This window comes from Haliotis asinina, chromosome 3 (genome assembly GCF_037392515.1).
Source record: "Haliotis asinina isolate JCU_RB_2024 chromosome 3, JCU_Hal_asi_v2, whole genome shotgun sequence".
In the NCBI taxonomy this organism is placed as follows: domain Eukaryota; kingdom Metazoa; phylum Mollusca; class Gastropoda; order Lepetellida; family Haliotidae; genus Haliotis; species Haliotis asinina.
Genome location: NC_090282.1, coordinates 28,782,756 through 28,801,431, shown reverse-complemented (window position 1 = coordinate 28,801,431; position 18,676 = coordinate 28,782,756). Strand labels below are relative to the sequence as shown.

Here is an 18,676-nt window from a genome sequence, read left to right as displayed (position 1 = left end):
TTCAGAATATTGTCCTGATTGATGTCCTACCTGACCTATTAGTTAAAACACTTGGACAACATAACTGACAGGTCAGGTTACATAACTGTCCTAAGACATGTAAGATATTATCTCAACACACAGCTTTAATGAGATTCGTCTGCTCGCGAAATAAGAGCACATGTTTTGATGACGTTTCCTGTTGTGACGTCACCATCTCCATAGTTTTCGAGGAAGCTTCAAAATGGCCGCCGCATGTTGACGTAAGGAGAAAGTGTAGGTATGTCATTTCTTGGTGTCACATATCAACAAATAACTTTATTAATATCTTTCTCGCAGATTTAGAATGAAGTTGAAACATGTATTCCGTGTACCTAGTACTCCATGAAGGAAATTTGTCGAGTGATCCAGAATCACGATCATCGCGCACCTGCCACGGTTGGCGATCAATCTTCGTCTCAAAACTATTTATGTGTGCATTAACATTGCGTGTCATCCAAATATTTGAACAGTGTTTTTACTGTACATGAGCTCAACAGTTTGTGACAACAATATGACAAAATACAATTAAGAACACAATATTTGACATTTTTTTTTTTCATATCTATAGATCTGTTCTGAGACGACAATAACAATTAAAACGCTATTTAAGGAAATGAAATTTGCTCAAGCTCTAACTTTAGATAAGTTATGTTATTTTGTTTGAATAGAGATCTTGTTTGGACTAACATTTAGTATATCATGTCCATTCATCCATGACTGATTTTTATACTCAATGGGGAACTCGAAGAGAACTTAAAATTCGATTTTGTGGGGATTTTGTTTGTCACACCTCGATCATAATCGATAATGTATGGATGATAATGTCTTAATAACAGTTGAGTGTTTCAGTGTATGTGTGTTTGTATATCTTGACATGATGTAAATTTATGGGCATCAGCATTTAATCATGCCTACCATTTCTTGGTCCACATGCCAGCTACACTTTAAGTCGTGATGTCAGATTTTGTGTTTGTTACGAAGAAGTCATCTTCGTATTCCTCCTGTCATGATTTGGAAATCACAAGCTTGAAGATGAGAAATTTCATCCAAAGTCTCCTAGCAAACATAGGGACCCGAAACATGATATTATTTTTATGCTTCTGCACATACCGTATATACCCACGTATAATGCGAGTTTTTCGTACCTGGAATGAGGGGGTCAGGAAGGGGGGTCGCATTACACACAAGAAAACTTCGCATTTAGTCCGAAGTAACTGTTAATATCTGAAATAAAGACCGTTTTTATCTTGTTGCCTTGTTTTTTTACGTATATTCTCTGCAAATACCAATACTCTGACCACCGATCCAGATATACAAATTACATGCCAGCTGACACGGTAAACAGACATGAGAATGACAAATTGTCGCTGGTTGACTCTCCAAGTTAGAAATATAAACTCCACACTCAGTTAGCAAACACTTCCTGTGTTTCACGAGCAGGATCGTCTCATATTTCTTTTATGTATTTAGTATATTACTTCTATATTTTTATGTATTTAACTTAAATAATCACTGCAATCACGCTGTTCCTTCAGAAAACTATATGGTTACATGCCTATTCTGAAATACTCGGCAAAATAAACATATAACCTGTAATGAAAATACATTTTGTTTGCTGAAGATGGTCCCTACAGCACATGTGACCTAGCGACTTGTTTAGGAGTTATCCACTTGACAAAGCTTTCGTAGAAAAAACAACAACACAAGACAAACACATATTTATTGGATGTGTGCTTCATTCTAGGTTGTTTTGGAGTAATATGCTCTATAAAGTTTCGTATAATAACAACAAAGCATGACAGAACACTTTTTTATTGGCGCCGGTGATGTGCTTCATCCATGGTCGCATTATACACAGGGTATATGATTTATCCTCGATTTTGAAGGGGTGTAGAGGGGGGGGGGGGGGGGCGTCGCATTATACATGGGTATACACAGTATTGAAAAACACTGAGACAAAAATGAGCCCTAAAACTAGTTTTCATTCATGACAACATCGATTGGTTAGTCATCTGCATTGGTAGTTGGTAAAGCTGAAAGGTCATGATCCCAGTAGGTGTGGTGTTGTTCAGGAAAAATAACTATGGAAGCCTATTTCAGACACAATCTTTTTTATTTTACTACAATTCTATATGAAAAGTTACCTGGTGAAAGCAATTATGATGTCTTTGAAAGATCAATCAAATAGTTATAATTATATGAAATTATCTGCAACTGTGCATGTGGTTTTTTTCAGTAAAAGTCTCCAAAGTGATATAGAATATTTTGTGAGCTTTTCATTCACGATTACTGGAACTTGTCCGTGTTTAAATGAGGTTTCTTTTATTAAGATAGGCATAAGCAGACAAATTCTGAACATTTCCTGACAAAAACTTTCGTATCAGCATTCTTAGACATGAACTTCAATATTATGTTGTTGTCAGCTGTTGGCAATAACTGTTCACCATAAGGTCTCAATATTGTTGTCGTAACTCACAACTGATCTTGATATTGTCATGTGGATACAATGCGAACTGTCAAAGGTTCTGACTTATGTTTTTATGAACATTTCGTATTGATGAAGGTGTGTATAATTGTTGATATTCATTCATGTGCCTTGTGAAACATCTTAGTGTGTAAATATTGATTATGTGAGGTTATAATGTTGATTATGTGAGGATTTATTTATTTATTTATTTATTTATTTATTTATTTATTTATTTATTTATTTATTTATTTATTTATTTATTTATTTATTTATTTACGTGTATGTTTTCACTGGTTATAAGGAGGGGATGGGTTGAGGTATCATCAATGTTTGTTTGTATTTATCTTACTGAACACCTCAGTGTTAATTTTGAACTGTGTGAAGCATGGGTATCAGAGCGTACACTTCAGCCAACCTGTATGAATCAAACAATTCGTATCTTGCATCTTGCTGTTTTCTCCCGTAGGTATTGTGTAAGTATAACCACTACGATGTAATTCCTCCTGTTAATATTCACAAGGACTACCTTTGAAGGTTTTGTCAAAATTTATTTGTTGGAAAGAGAGTCAAATGTTTTTGTGGCCATCGTTAGATTTTGCAGACGACTCGTGAAAAACAGATTTACAGAGTTATCTCCCTTCCATCCATTTCCATTCGCAAAACATCAGTAATTTCCGTTCATCACATGTCATTTACTGTTATTTGAGATGGAAAAAAATTAACTACCACAAAGTAAAGAGTGAGTTGCTAGTGGCAGCGGGGTGTATTGCAATGTACCACGTGTGTAAGCTGGGTACACTGAAAATAACAGAAGGGCACTCAGCCAATCAGAAAACGATATTTATGTGTGAGGTAAGACAAATAAATATATATATACATACAAAACAGGTTACTCTTAATGTTGATTATTGTCATTATGATTTCATTTCTGACAATCCTCCTCCTCCTCCTCCTCTTCATCCTCTTCTTCATCATCATCTGCAGCAGCAGCAACAGCAGCAGCAGCAGCAAAGTAATTAACAATATTCATGAATATCCATTTTACAATTTTTCAGTTGGATTCCCAGTTCATCCCAGTAGCTTAGCAGAATGGCATCAAAGCTAAAGATCAAAAAGAAAAAGTCATCCAAGAGTGCAACTCAAGTTATTCCTCTGGAAGGTAAACTATTTAATATTATCTGTTCAAATCCTTCTATGTATGCTATCATGTGTTTGAGGGGTTTGTTTTTGTGTAATGCTGCACTCCACAATATTCCAGCTTTTTGCCAGTGGTCTGTAAAAAATATTGACTCTGGATCAGATAATCCACTCATCAACAGCACAGGCATCAATATGCACAGTTAGGATATGATGACATGTGTCAACCATGTCAGCGAGTTTGACCACCTGATTCTGGTAATCGTATTTTACAACAAGCATGGGTTACTGAAAACCAAATCTAACCTGGATCTTCATGGATCACCATCGTATTTCATATGATGCATTTGTAAGATATGTTTACAAAGTCATGTGCTAAACTGTAAACAATGATATTATCATTGAGGTAAGATTTCGAAAAAGCACAATAGCAAATCATTCTTTCAGTACATTTCAAGCCTACCACATGACAAGAAGAGTGTATTTCTAAATGACAAGAAGAGTGCATTTCTAAATAACAAGAAGAGTGTACTTCTAAATGACAAGAAGAGTGCATTTCTAAATAACAAGAAGAGTGCATTTCTAAATGACAAGAAGAGTGTATTTCTAAATGACAAGAAAAGTGTATTTCTAGAGTAGGTTGTTAAATGTCTAGTAGTGTTTTGTGATTTAGTGAAGCCTACAAACAAGAATCCTTTGGCCACTCATTGTTTTCATTTGCAACTGTGTTAGTCAAACGGACAGCTGAATCCCTTCATGTGAGGACTGTAAATGTTGATGAAAACATACCTCATTATGTATCATATATGGTTCATGATGTGGTTTCTAATGCATGTAACAGGAAAGCATTTCTGAGTGTTATCTCTAACTGTAATTACTCATAAAGTAACCTAAAAATAATCCTAGAAACAAAAGGGTACTGAGGACCCCACAGAGGAAGGTGGATAAACCTTAATGTGAGTAAGGGTGACTGATAGTTTCTAACACAAATTCATTTGATACAATTTGTTCATTTCACAGACAAAAATCCACCTTTGGTTGTGTCTGGTGCTGAGGATGAAAACATTCTGGATACAACGTTACAGGTTTGTGCTATGCAAATGGTACAGGTCCTTTCAAAAACTAGGAAGTAACCTGTAAAATTTGCCGTCATGTTTTCAAGCTACTTTTATGGTCATATCTGTTACATCCTAGTTAGGAAGATGTGTTAATGTTGTGTGGATATTATGCAAATAACAAGTGCATGATGTCCACTGTTTTGTAGATATTGTGACCACAGTAACAAGTTACACATATATTTCTTTGTTTAAACTTTATTAAATTTGGGATAAAGCTTTTGTATTTCCTTTTTAAGATATATTTCATCTTATGATCATTAACTGTTCTAATGGTAATATTTTTTAAATGATTGCAAGAGTTAATTGCTTTTTATATTGTTTTAAGTCCCAGGATGAGCCCAGCAAGCCTGCACCTGAAAGTCCAGTCAAATATAGGAAGAAGAAAAGGGATACAAGCATAGAAAAGAAAACCAAATTGGAAGCCAAGCAAGAAGAAAATGACAATAAAGCTAAGACAGAACCTCCCAAAGAGAAGGGTTCGCAGGTGAAATGAATTCTTTGTTCCGAATATTTGAATTTCTGTTTTAAGATGATATGATCAGATCAGTATGCTGGCCTCTGTCTGTGAACAGCATTCTGTCTGCTCCAAAACACTATTTTGTCTGTGTCCCTCTGTCAGTCCATTTGACTTTGAAGAGGACAAGACTCTCACATTTATACCTTCCTAAGTGCTTTTTTGATGGCAAGCAAGATGGAGACAGCTTTTTTACTATTTTCATCTCTTGAAGACCCATAAAGAATTATTCTTCAGGCTCTCCATTCATTCTTTACAAAACACATTTAATGGATAACAACATCCTTTTATTCTTTGTTCTGAAATGTTCAAAGAATAAAAATAAATTGTTATCCATAAAACATGTCATGCATTCATGTTTGTTCAGCTTCTCAATGACTTTCAAACACTAAGTTCATTCTTTGCTTGGATACCTTAGAATACTGCCGGAATCCTGTAATGGTTGGTTCACATCTTCCTTGTGACATCATCTGTTGAGGTTGTAGGGACCAAAGCAATGTTTATGGCATTCACTATAACTGTAGATTTCAGCTGACAATTTAAATAAAATACTGTTAAAAACAAACATCTCCCTAAATGTTAAAACTGTTCAAAGTGGCAATAAACCCCTACTCACTCAATGTGCTCTTGAACTGATTGAGTTTCATTTCATGCCATGCTCAGCAATATGGCACCAATGTGTAAGTAACTGAGTCTCGGTCACACAATCCAGTGATCAACATGAGCATTAATCTACACAACTAAGATAAAATTACATGTGTCAACAAGTCTGACCACCCAATCCTGTTGGTAGCCTCTTCTGACAAGCATTAATTACTGAAGATCAATTCTAGTCTGAATGTCCACAGGTCTATCTTCCTGGAATTTATCATGTAAAGAGAATGATAAATGTCATAGGTTATGTCCACTTGCAACAATTTGTACCAGACTCTTGGATCCTTGTTTTGATTTAGGAAGCAGATAATCATTCAGTCACTGAGAAGAACCGATCACGGCCAGGTACTCCATCCTCACGACCTGGTACTCCATCCTCACGACCTGGTACTCCCAACTCTCTCACGTCACCCAGAGTTCGCAGGAGTCCATCCCCCTTCAACAAGAATGTTGTTGAGCCTCTGCCCCAGGGTAGCTCCTCCAACATGGGTAGTGCAGTGTCCATCAGATCAACACCATCTGCCAGAGGTAAGCATTATACTGCTATATATATAAGGGGAATAATGACATATAGCCATATAAAATCATTTAAGCACCTTTTTTTTTGAAACAGAGCACTGTATGTTTTTCTCTCTTTTTTCTCTCCCTCTCATCAGAATATTCATTTACATAATTTAAGAAAAAATGAATTTTAATGCATGTATTTCACTGCCTACCTTTGAACATTCCCTTGTTATCTTATAGAGGCTTGGACTGATAGAAGTGAAACTCCAACAGGATCCAAACAGCGTGAGTTGATTAGTTATCCCACCATTATTTGGATATTACTTGATTCTAATTGGACACTCAAAGGTATCAAATCATAGTAATGACCTCTGATTGTGAAAGCAACTGTAACAGTGGCATTCTTGCAGAAACTATAAAATTGAGTCAATCGATCATGTTCACGAGTGAATTGCGCATGTTTTCTCTAGTTACACTCATTTTGTGCCAAGGAAAAGGTTGTTATCGAATCGATGCCTTGTAACTTGTTCATGCTCTACATGATTTTTCAAGTTATACTTGTGTTATTTTAAGTGAGACAGAGATTTACTTTCAAATCTGTTAAATGCATATCTTTATAGGGCCTTCCAGTGCAAAGTCAACATCAACAGTTGTCAGTTGCATTGACAAGAATGGAAAGGAGAAGGGAGAAGGTGGTTTGTTAACTCTTTTGTCATCTATCTTAGACTTGTTGCAGAGTGTGTTGTAGGACTTTACTGGAAACGGATGGATAAAAATGTTGAAAGAAAACCAATAAATGTTATGAATGCTGTATAGTTTCCATGATCTTGTTCTTTTGGCCCTTAGTTATTTTCCAAACTTGCTCAGGGAAATGGAGCTTTTGAAATGACTCAAAACACTATAGTTTGGTTTGGTTCGGTTGTTGTTTAATGTCATACTCAGCAATATTCCAGCTATATGGCGTCAGTCTGTAAATAATCATGACTGGACCTGACAATCCAGTGCTCAATAGCATATGTATCAATCTCCACAATAGGGTTACAATGTACATCAAGTCTGACCATCCAATCCTGTTTATCACCTCTTATGATGTGCCTGATTTGTTGGAGACCCGTTGTAACCCACATCTTCATGTGTCAAAACTCTGTGGTAATCAAGTAACCTCAAGTCTGTCTGAGGAGATGAAGTGTAAAGGTTCCTGCCTCTACAGTGATTTAATGTTGATAGCCCACTCATCTGCCACTCTTTATGCTTCTGATGTTCAGCAGAACTTGTCCCTTATCTCAGTGATTGTGATGCCTTGTCTTGACTCCCCAGATGCAGTGAGCCTTAGATCAAAGCCTGGTTTGGAGGTCGAGGGTCCAGAACAGAATGCCTACATTCCCTACTTATATGCTCGGAAAACCATATCACGCATCATGGACGACATGGCGAACATGAAGACAAATCACATCAGAATCGTTCATGACATTGACAAACACTACCGAGCTATTGAGGATGAGACACAGGTGAAACTTTAAAGATTTTGTGTGTGATGTGTTAATTTCTTTATTTCATCCCAGCATGGGCAAAAGGTAAAGCAAGTTGATGCTGTAAGATGGTGCAATAAGTAACTAGTGTGATGGATGACAGAAACCTGACATGTAAATGCAATACACAATAAAAGCTCTGTTGTATGCAATACCTATATTTCCATGTCATGATGCAGTGACAGCAGCTCTGTAATACCCAACAATACTCTACAGCTTCTGGAATGCCACTTAAAACTATTGCTTCAACATGACAGGTATCAATTAGGTGAAAACATGTGGAAGTATTGAGTACTATTGACAGTTTTACATGAATGTCATAGAAGGATAGGTAGACAGATATGCTTGACATAAACATTACAGCTTGAAACTGTAAATCACTCACAAATGACTTTCTAAAGAACTTTTACTGGCAAAGAGGAATGAGTTGAGCACCAGCCTGACAACTGACCCATATTAGAATGTATCTGTGCTACTTGCTTGTGTCTGCCATTGTGAATGATGGGATCCCAGGTTGTCCATGATCAAGTTTGATCACTTGAGTGTCTTATGAGCAAGGTGTGTGCAAATACACGCTGAATCAGTTTCATCATCATGCACTGCATGTGCACTAGCCTACATCTTCTCTCCCTTTCACAAACAAAATGGATTTGCTCATTGCCCTGCACTGTATACTTCTCATGAAGTTTTCTGCGACAGTCTAACTTATCCTTGTTTGACAGTAGGTTTATACATCCAAAGGGACATTATCCATGATTCATTGATTCATTGGTTTCACCGTAATTGGATTGAGTTGGATATCAATGTGAATAATGAAAATCAGTGAAGCCTTGACATCTTGATATTATTTTTAGGTCATCTTTTATCCAAATTCTCCAGCTGAATTTCTTAAGCACTCTAGAAACGCCCTTTATTTCTCACACTGTCCTTTCTTCTGTGTGACCAGTCCCAGTTCAACGCATTTGTCCTGTGTCTGAGGGAGCAGTACTCGGGCAAGGTGACAACATTCCGACAGGTGATCGACATCCACAGGACAGAACTCTCCAAGAAGGAGGCCTACTGGAACGAAGTCCTTGCGGTGAGATCATTCCTCAGTTAGAGCATGTTCTGTCACAATAGAATGCTGTTGATCTGAGGGATTGAGGGAGGGATTTAATAGTTAATATTGGCAGTATTTCAGCCTTATCATGACAAGTACAAATTTAACGATTATAAAGAATATGTTTATGTTCTAAAAAGCTTTGATTTGAAGTGGCCATTGACCTTCCACTTTCTGTAAGGGTTTCCTGGTTCTATGCTTATGCAGGTCATGGGCTACTTGGTCCGTCAGTATTCGCATGAGTCGGAACAGAGACCATATACCAATATACAGTCTCTGGTCTGAAAGTCTGATTGCACATTAGTATGATGTACTATGGTGTACATGCATGAATTCCCAAGGTTTTGGGTTAAAATTTTGTAGTGTCTATTCTTGTTTTGTTATGAATGGCATGTTCAGACTTTTTGATTAGGTTGATCTAGTGGGATCAATGACTTGATTATCTGGTCCAGGCACACTTCTCTGCACAAGTTACAGTTCACTGTCATATACCTGGAATATTGCTGCTTGTAATGTTGAAGAAATTAGCTGTTAGATGGAATAAAGATGAATTTAGGTAATTGATATTCATCAGTCTGTTATTGCAAAGGTATTTGAATTTGTAACTTATTGTGCTTTGTAATAGAAGTTTGTTTTCCTAAATGCATTGCACCACACATTTATATTTTCCAGAGTCTGACTGAAAGGAACAACAGATTACTTAAAGACAAGAAGGTTCTCCTGATCAAAAACAAGGTGGAAATTGATAGACTGGAAAAGGAAAAGGTTTGCTTATGTCTCCCTCTCATCCTCAAGCAAAGCGGTATCTGGTCTCTGCTCACATTGTTGGAGTAGGGTAGTCTAGTGGTTAAGTAGTAGCTCGTCATGCCAAAGACCTGGGTTCCATCCCCCACATGGGTGTATCCTGTTAAGCCCATTTCTAGTGTCCCCTGCCATGATGATTTTAGAATATTGCTGAATGCAGCGTAACAACTCAATCACTCCCTCTGCCTCAGATGTGTCTATTTTTCCTTATCCTGACCCACGCTTGTTATGCTTGTCTCCTGCCTCCATGCGAAGATAGTGGAACTTTTGAAATCCCTTGAAATTCACTTCTGTTTGAAACAGACATACAATATCAGTCATCAGTAGCCTCCCTGTTTCCTGCCAGTATGGTCACGTGACCAGCTATGCCTCCTATCACTCTCTCCTTCATCGTCCAGCGATAACAGTTGGAAACATTTGGAGTACCAATAGGGCAGTTATTTGACTATTTCAGACCTTTTTAGCCCAATTATGTTGTATTCGGCTTTTGGTTTGTATTATCATTAAGATGTGAATTTTGTGAATTTTATGTATGTGCACTCGGCTTTTGATCAACTGAGACTTTGTGCTTAGTTGCTGATATTCATGTTTATCTTGAATCGTCTGACATACCCTGGGCACATGGTTTAGGGACCAGTGAAACTATGTCCAAGTGTCAGAGGAGGTCGTCATCAGAACTGCTGTTGTCTCAGCCTAAGAAGTTGAAGCCTTTCTCTTCCTAAAGATGAATTCTTCAACTACAAGCTCTTTGATGAAACAACACACCAGCTCCTCTGCAAAGTGAGGATATCGTCCCTCCCGATGAACAAGATATATATACTACCTGAGATACAGAGCTTCAGGTATTCTAAAGATGAAGACAGACGCATCTTCACGGCATCTTGTTAAGATTCCTGTGCCAACATCTTTATTACAGATGTAGAGTGCACTGGCTCATACTGCCTCACTGACTGTCATGAATATTCAGCTGATTGAAATGTTCCTGCATCAATGAACATGGTGAACTCGGAATAGTACCAGAAGATTATTATGTATTCAGAGATGTATATGATGCAAGTTCTACAATCTGGGGAATAAGAATCTTCGTAACAGAAATGTTGAGACAAGATTCAAGCCTTCATAGCGCAACTTCTACTGTCTCTCCATTACCACTTCGACAGTGGCAGTGTCTTCTAGGTCTACTCACCTCAGCGCAGCCTTTGAGGTGAAGGAGAAGACTACAACTATGCCCATTACAACATTTGTGTGTGGACTTACTTGATAGAGCTAGTCTGCCACAGTCATCTCTACATAGATGAGTCATTACAAGGTTAGGGAGCAAACCTAGACGAGGTTGCATATCAACCACATAGAGATGAAAGCTGTAATTAGCACAGTAAGACACTGGTCAACAGCATTGAGGAACTAACTACTGATGGTCCACAATGACAACTCCACAGTAGCATTCTACTGACAAAAAAACAAGGATCAACGTGATTTCACACACTGTTACAGCCGACCTTTCAACTCTTCAACATTGTTGACGACTTGAATCTCCACATTAAGGCTTGTCACATCCCAGGTGCACACAACATCATGGCCGATGCCCTATCGTGTCCTCTACAACCATCATCAACAGAATGGATGTTATATCGGGAGGTGTTTCTACTCATCAGTCAGACATTTACACAGTCACATACCAATATTTGTGTCTCCAGTACTGGATCTGTTTGCATGAGCAGCAGATGCTCTCAGCATCTTGTGGGAATGATTGAACGCTTGTGCATTCCCACCTCCAGTATTTCTTCTGAGAATTATCAGGAAGATAAAACAGATGACGCTGCTACAACCATCTTTGATCTCTCCTAACTGGAGAGCAAGAGAGTGGTTCCCAGTACTCATCAAAGAACCAGGACCACCATCACTCAAACTCGCAGAGTGGAGGAACCTACTTTTCTATCTGCACACTAAACAAGCACACGCCAATTCCACATGGCTTCACGCATTGATTGTATCAAAGTCTGCATTGAGGATATTCCACTAGAGCAGTGAAGGCAGTCACCTCAGCTCTGTGCAGATCTACTCAAAACTTATGTGATGATATATGGATGCGATTTGAGATATATGCCAAGCTGAAAGGCTTCACTGCATTGAAAGCCACATAACTTCAAATGGCGGAATACCTTTGTCATCCACGACATACCAGAGGACATGAAGGTTCTACACTATCAACATATCTGGCAGCACTTAGCTAAAATTGCACTCCCTACTATGCCCGTTCAAGCAGGAAGACCAGCAGTGCAGGTTTAAGGTGCCAGCTTGGGGCTTGAATGTTGTACACCAACATTTCACAAGTGGTATCTACAAGCCGCTAGATCGGACATATTTGAACAGCTGACACAGATAATGCTGTTTCTACTTTCCCTAGCAACAGCAGCACAGATGTCAGAAATACGTGCTCTGCTCTTCAAACATGCACAGTTCCATATCCTGGTATTATCTACAGTCCTCAGGCCAAATGTTACACAGGATTTATCATTATGCCCTGTCAGATTGTTGAAAGCATATCTCCAAACACCTAAAATGAGGAGACAAAGATTCAATCACCTGTTCATCCCCTTGTCAACTGAGACACTTACAGAAGTATCGCGCAACGCTATCTCCATATGGATGAGAGCCGATACATACATACTGAGGGCCTACAAAGCAGCAGGACTTGAACCTCCATGCGCTTCCAACCCACATGAAGTAAGAGCCTTGGTGTTGACCCGCACTCAACATGGAAACTGCTCACTTTCAATGATAATAGAGGGCTGCTTTTGGAAACAAAACATGGTGTTTGCCAAATACTATCTGCGGGACATCACCATGGAGGATGTCGCTGGCATTCACCATTTTGGGCCACTTGTTGTCACACAACAAATAACAGTTCCACAAAGGTGCTGAGTTTCACTCACCCTTTTATCATGTGACTTGTTGAGACAAAGACGCACTGCAGAGTATAGTGGTTTAGGGTCCATGCACATGTCTCGAAGAGACTAGTATGAGTGATTATGACCCTGTACTCATAATAAAGATACTTGTACATGTGAAAGGATCACTGCTGGTCTTGACAGAAATCCTGACATACAGATGCAGAAGACATAAGTAGGATGCTAGCTGATCTGTATATCATCCAGTATGTATCGTTCCAGTCAGCAATTGCTTCTTAAGAAGACAAGTTTGACTGGATGTGATACCCCAGTTTCTCGGATGAACATTGGAAGAACAGGACCGAAGTACTGCTGTTACAGTTCCCAAAAGGTAGGGAAGTACTGGACTTACTCATAGGGCAGGTAACAGAATCCAGCATGGCCTGACCCAACACCGTTCTGTAAGCATAATAAGCATGAGTCAGGATAAGGTAAATTATGTAATTTTCTGAATAAAATTGATATTTTATCCTTATCCTGACTCATGATGTCAAGCCCTCCCAAAAGCCCCTCTCAGACACGCTGTATTAGCAGTAATTCTTGTGTCGTGCTTATGAGATTGTGGAGAGAGTGACAGGCATGGCTGATCATGTGACCATATTGACCATGAGGGAAACAGGGAGGCCACCGGTGAGTGATATTGGATGTCTGCTTCAAACAGAAGGGAACTTCAAGAGATTTCCAGTGTTCCATTATCTTTGCATGGAGGGAGGAGATAAGCATAATAATCATTAGTCAGGAGAAATATAAAATATAAATTTTATTCAGAAAATTACATTTTTTCATTCCTGATATTTTTAGATGATGACAGTTATACAAAATATGAAACTGTGATGGCCAAATGAGAATGCTGTGGGTTCTCATCAGACCATCTGTATTATAGAACTTATACAATATGTTAGCCTGAATTGTTGTTGAGAGGAAAGGTTAGAGAATTATGCTAAATAAATAGAAGTAAGGTTAGTTAATAAAATGAATTCATATTGATTTTGCCTGTAACTTGGTGACCAAATAAGAATGATTCCCATTTGTTTGATTGCAGTCCGAGGTGACAGCTCACTTCACACAGCTGGTGGACAAAGCCAATGCATCTGCAATCATGGGTAGGTGACACACATTAGGTAATCCATAATACATTCTCTCCGATATGGGCTGGTGGGGTAGTCTAGTGGTCAAAGCATTCTCTCATCATCCTGAAGACCCGATTCCCCACATGGAATCTGTGATACTGCTGGAATTTTGCTACAAGCGGTATAAAACTCAGCTCACTCACTCATTCCAATCTAGTAAACATTCATTTTGAATATGGTTGAGGCCCTATCACGTCGTATTATGACATTCACAGGTGTGATACACGTGGCTGGCCTTACTATGCTGTTATCCCAGAGATGATTCCCTGGGACTTATTAAACACCCTTGCTGTTGATTTTTCAGTTGGTAAAGAACATGACGAACTACTAGCTCAGATGAAAACTGAAAACGCTGTAAGTAGACAGACAAACAGTCTTTTGCATAATTTATGTGCAGATGTCTCGCTCATTGGTTGTTGGAATGATTTTCGATATTGTATTCTTCATACTTGGAAATAAGTGATGTTGCTTCATTCTGTTTGAGTATGAATATTGATGAAATGGACATATGTATGGATGTTTACAACAATGTGTGATTTTGGTTTTTTTTCTATTTTTTTTCTGTGTAAAGAATATGATGCTGAACAGCATGAATAATGGTGAAATGGATGTAGATTGCATATCCACATTGTTTACAATTGGATTCACACAAAGCAAATGCATCTGCATTTCTTTTGCTTGTTGACTCTTTGCCTTTGAGATTAAACAGCTTTGTGTCATCAGTTAATGGCTAACCAGGGTCGATTCCCCATATGGGTACAATGTGTGAAGCCCACTTGTGGTGATGTAAAAGCTTCCTCCCTCCCTCACTCACTCACAAATATGGCAAACTGAACAGCGTAGGGAACAAAACCATTCTAGATGTCTTGGAAACTTTGCCACTTTCTTCTGGATTTCAGGCTTTGGTGACAGAGGTGGAAAGTTTGAAAATGCGTCTGTCTGAACAAGACTCCACGATGTCTACCATCGTCCCTGTAGGAGCTGCAGTAGTTGCAGCTGCCCCTCGATCAAGTGCACAGATGTCGGTGGCCCAAACCCAGACTGATGGTGACACTGGGCCTGCAGTTGTTGTGGGCACAGCGGTAGTGAAAGACCCAGAGCAGCAAGAAAGAGAAAAGGAGCACATTGATGGCGAGAGACGAGAGATGATAGATGAAAGACGAACCATGGAGGAAGAACGGGAGAGGATGGAGGAAGAGAGGGTAGCCTGGGTTGCTGAAATAAACAAACTGCAGGCCGAGTTGGCTCTAGTCTCTAAGGTGAGTTGTTATAAATTGAGTTACTTCCCTTTGTCCAGTACACTTGGATACCGTTGGTTAATTTCAAAAACTTGTGTGAAATAAGTAAGTTGCATGTGAACTAAATGATTTTTCAGGCAACATGAAAATACTTGTCCTTTCCCAAATGTAATAGTATTGTCTGTGTGGTCTAGTGATTAAAGTGTGCTATCATAACACCAGAGGCCATGGTTCAATTCTCCACATGGTTATAATCTTTGAAGCCCATTGCTGGTGGCCCTGCTGTGATATTGCAGGATTATTGCTAAAAGTGTAAAACCACAGTCATTTATTCATCATTATCTTGTGAAGAGCTTGAAAAATGTGTATCATTTGGAAAACAACTGTGCAGGATGGAGCAGAGTGGCAGGCAAAGTATGATGTGCTGAAGAACCAGGCAGGGGATGCAGCAACACTGCATATGAAGTACATGATGCTAGAGGACCAGTATGCTGCCCTCTCTGCTGTCGTGGCTGCTTCAGAGACATCTAAAACTGCAGCAGAGGTATGACTTACACACACAACATCCATAGTGTTAACCGAGTCAGGAATAAGCACATTGTTCATAGTGATTAATGAGTGAATGAGTTTAGTTTTATGCCGCACTCAGCAATATTCCAGCTATATGGCGGCGTTCTGTAAATAATCGAGTCTGGACCAGAAAATCCAGTGATCAACAACATGAGCATCGATCTGCGCAATTGGGAACCGATGACATACGTCAACCAAGTCACGACCCTCACAACCCAATCCCGTTCGTCGCCACTTACGACAAGCATAGTCACCTTTTATGGCAAGCATGTGTTGCTGAAGGCCTATTCTACCCAGGGACCTTCACAGGTCCATAGGGATTAAATATGAAGTGAAATCTTGTTGAGGACCATCCTGGGGCCATCAGATGTGTATTGAATATGTTTCCTTATCCTGACTTATACTTATTATGTTTATCTCCTCCGTCTATGTGAAGATAGTGGAAGACTTGAAATCCCTTGAAGTTCCCTTCTATTAGAAGCAGACATGCAATACACTTGCCCACTGGAAGCCTCCCTTTCCTGGCAATACGGTCACATGACTAGCCATGCCTGTCACTCTCTCCATTGCTGACAAAGATGGTTGGAGGCACTTAGATATGGTGGATGCATTTGCCTTTTTTTTCATTCCTTTAAACTAAATTGAGTTGTATTAATTTTTTGGATTGCATTTATCGTTGTCAAGATATGAAATTATTGTTGAAATATATATTTTTCATAAGGTTTGGGCATGTTTTCTCAGACTTGGTTTTAGTTGATGAAATTGTGCTCCCAATGTAAGTTATTGTTGTCAGTGGTTGATCTGCATGTATTATGTCCTTCGTGCAAATCTATTTGTTCTCCCACTGTTCACTGTGAACTTTGCAAGAATTTATCTGATACAGATTTGGTTTTATATACTGTTCAGAGGCGTGCTAAGGACAAACAACGTAGGCTCTCTCAAGTTATGTCTAATAAATCAGTTGATTCTGTGTCTGGTAAACATGTGTTCATCGCTGCTGACATTCCTGTTTTTAGTGATCCACCAGACATACCAATGACAGACAAGACTTTTCTTTGTGTCCAGTAAGAGCCTTGAAGATATTCTTACAAAAAAGCAGTACTAGAAGAAGGAAATTTAAGCGTTTATTAATACCATTGTCTCCCAGATCAACAGTTTCACGGACAACACTCTCCTTCTAGATCAGAGCAGTGATCCTAAGATTATACAAAGCAGCCGAGTTAGACTCTCCAAGAGCTTTGAACCCTCATGAAGTAAGAGCATTAGCCCCAACACTCATTCTCCATGGGAACTGCTTGATTTCATTAATTATGGAAGACTGGTTTTGGAGATCAGATACAGTTTTTGCTAACCGCTATCTACAAGATGTAGCCATTTAAGATGTCTGTGGCATACATCAGTTTGGGCCTCTAGTGGTAAGCACAGCAACTCACAATGGCAAATTGGCTTTGAAATAAAATCTCACCCTGTCATGCAGACTCATTGATGCCAGGCAACTGTTCCTTTGTCATCGGCTGAGAGTCCATGTTTCTCTGTCATACAAGATAAGTCAGTGCATGAGTGACCTATGACTCAGTTTTGGTAAAGTCCTTACCTTAACATATGGGTCACATGTTTTGGGTCGCTGCACCAGTTTTGGTAATAGTTCTTACCTTAACATAACCAGATATCTAGATGATGAAAAGATTACTTCTCATACTTAGTGTAAGAAGGTGGTTCCCCATCAGATATCAAATGAAGATTCAGTATGTAGCCGCAAAGAAAAATTCCTAGCGAGTGTATAAGTGAATGTGGATCTTGGAATCCCGAAGATGCGGTAATTCCAGTAATTCTTGTGGTGGGCTTATGAGATTTCGGAGAGAGTGACAGACATGGCAGGTCATGTGACTGTATTGGCGGGAAAGGGAGGCTTCTGGTGGGTGAGTGTATTGTATGTCCACCTCTAGTAGAAGGGAACTTCAAGAGATTTCAAGTGTTCCACTATCATCACACAGAGAGAGAAGAGATAAGTATAGTAAGTATGAGTCAGGATAAGTATAACACATCAGTTTTATTCAGGAAATTACATTATGCAAAGTTTTGTGTATCCATGTTAACAGGTTAAATCAGCACATCAATGGAAGCTTCAGTTGTTAATGATTTTAAGAAAAATCAGGGGATGATCAATATATGTTATTAAATGAGAACCCACTGTATCTATTGGGCATCAGACAGTGAGTTACCTGATGTAGTCATAAAGGTGTTAGCTCAACAGAGTGAAAAAACAGTACATTATATGAAGTACATTCTTAGTGTCCACACCAGTATTTGTTGTTGGACTCTAGCAGCAATAGAAGGAATCAAACACTCCCTCAATTCTGTGTTAAAAGGAAAGCTCAAAAAAGACTGCTGAAGAGAAGGCCATGATGACGACAGAGCAGGCACGGCTAGAGGCAGAGATTAAGAAGTATGAGGCAGACTTCAAAAAGAAAAATGGACATCCACCGACAGAGAAAGACAAGTAAGGACTTCACTAAGATAGAATGTTATGTTTGTTTGTTTGTTTCAAGCAGTGTTTAACCAGATACACTCACTCACTCACTCTCTGCAGGTCAGACTCGGCCAAGGAGATATACACCCAGATGGAGGAGGTCAACACATTGGTGACCTCACTTGACAGGAAGATAGAGACCCTGGACCATGTGAAGGCTGGAAACATTCCTCCGCCGCCTGAAGTAGCACCAGTACCTGTTGTCATCAAAGACCCGGAGGTGAAGACAGTAGAGGTAGGTGTCAACATTGGGGAACTGCTCATAGTTTTCCTGTTGCTCTTTGGGACATGGGGATATAGGAGTTTTAGAGTGTTGTTTTTTATCACACTTGATGATATTTCACCTGTATGACAGATGAACCAGATGATTAACAGCATGAGCATTGGTCTATGCCTTTGAGAGGCGATGA

At 39.1% G+C, this 18,676-nt stretch overlaps 1 protein-coding gene across 3 annotated transcripts in view; it reads left to right on the top strand.

The window, feature by feature from the left end:
- The first annotated feature begins 200 nt into the window (after positions 1–200).
- The window catches only part of LOC137277779 (uncharacterized), a 43,234-nt gene continuing 24,758 nt past the window's right edge, over positions 201–18,676 (top strand). For 2 of the 3 annotated variants that reach the window (XM_067809706.1, XM_067809703.1), the window contains exons 1-16: positions 201–259; positions 3,544–3,647; positions 4,646–4,710; positions 5,069–5,227; positions 6,211–6,439; positions 6,656–6,700; positions 7,036–7,107; positions 7,733–7,923; positions 8,891–9,022; positions 9,716–9,808; positions 13,841–13,901; positions 14,233–14,282; positions 14,828–15,187; positions 15,558–15,710; positions 18,106–18,236; positions 18,327–18,501. In XM_067809706.1, the coding sequence (XP_067665807.1) occupies positions 3,578–3,647; positions 4,646–4,710; positions 5,069–5,227; positions 6,211–6,439; positions 6,656–6,700; positions 7,036–7,107; positions 7,733–7,923; positions 8,891–9,022; positions 9,716–9,808; positions 13,841–13,901; positions 14,233–14,282; positions 14,828–15,187; positions 15,558–15,710; positions 18,106–18,236; positions 18,327–18,501 (1,986 nt within the window). In that variant the 5' untranslated portion in view covers positions 201–259; positions 3,544–3,577. The remainder of the gene's footprint in view (positions 260–3,543; positions 3,648–4,645; positions 4,711–5,068; positions 5,228–6,210; positions 6,440–6,655; positions 6,701–7,035; positions 7,108–7,732; positions 7,924–8,890; positions 9,023–9,715; positions 9,809–13,840; positions 13,902–14,232; positions 14,283–14,827; positions 15,188–15,557; positions 15,711–18,105; positions 18,237–18,326; positions 18,502–18,676) is intronic. The other variant, XM_067809705.1, reaches the window with a different exon arrangement.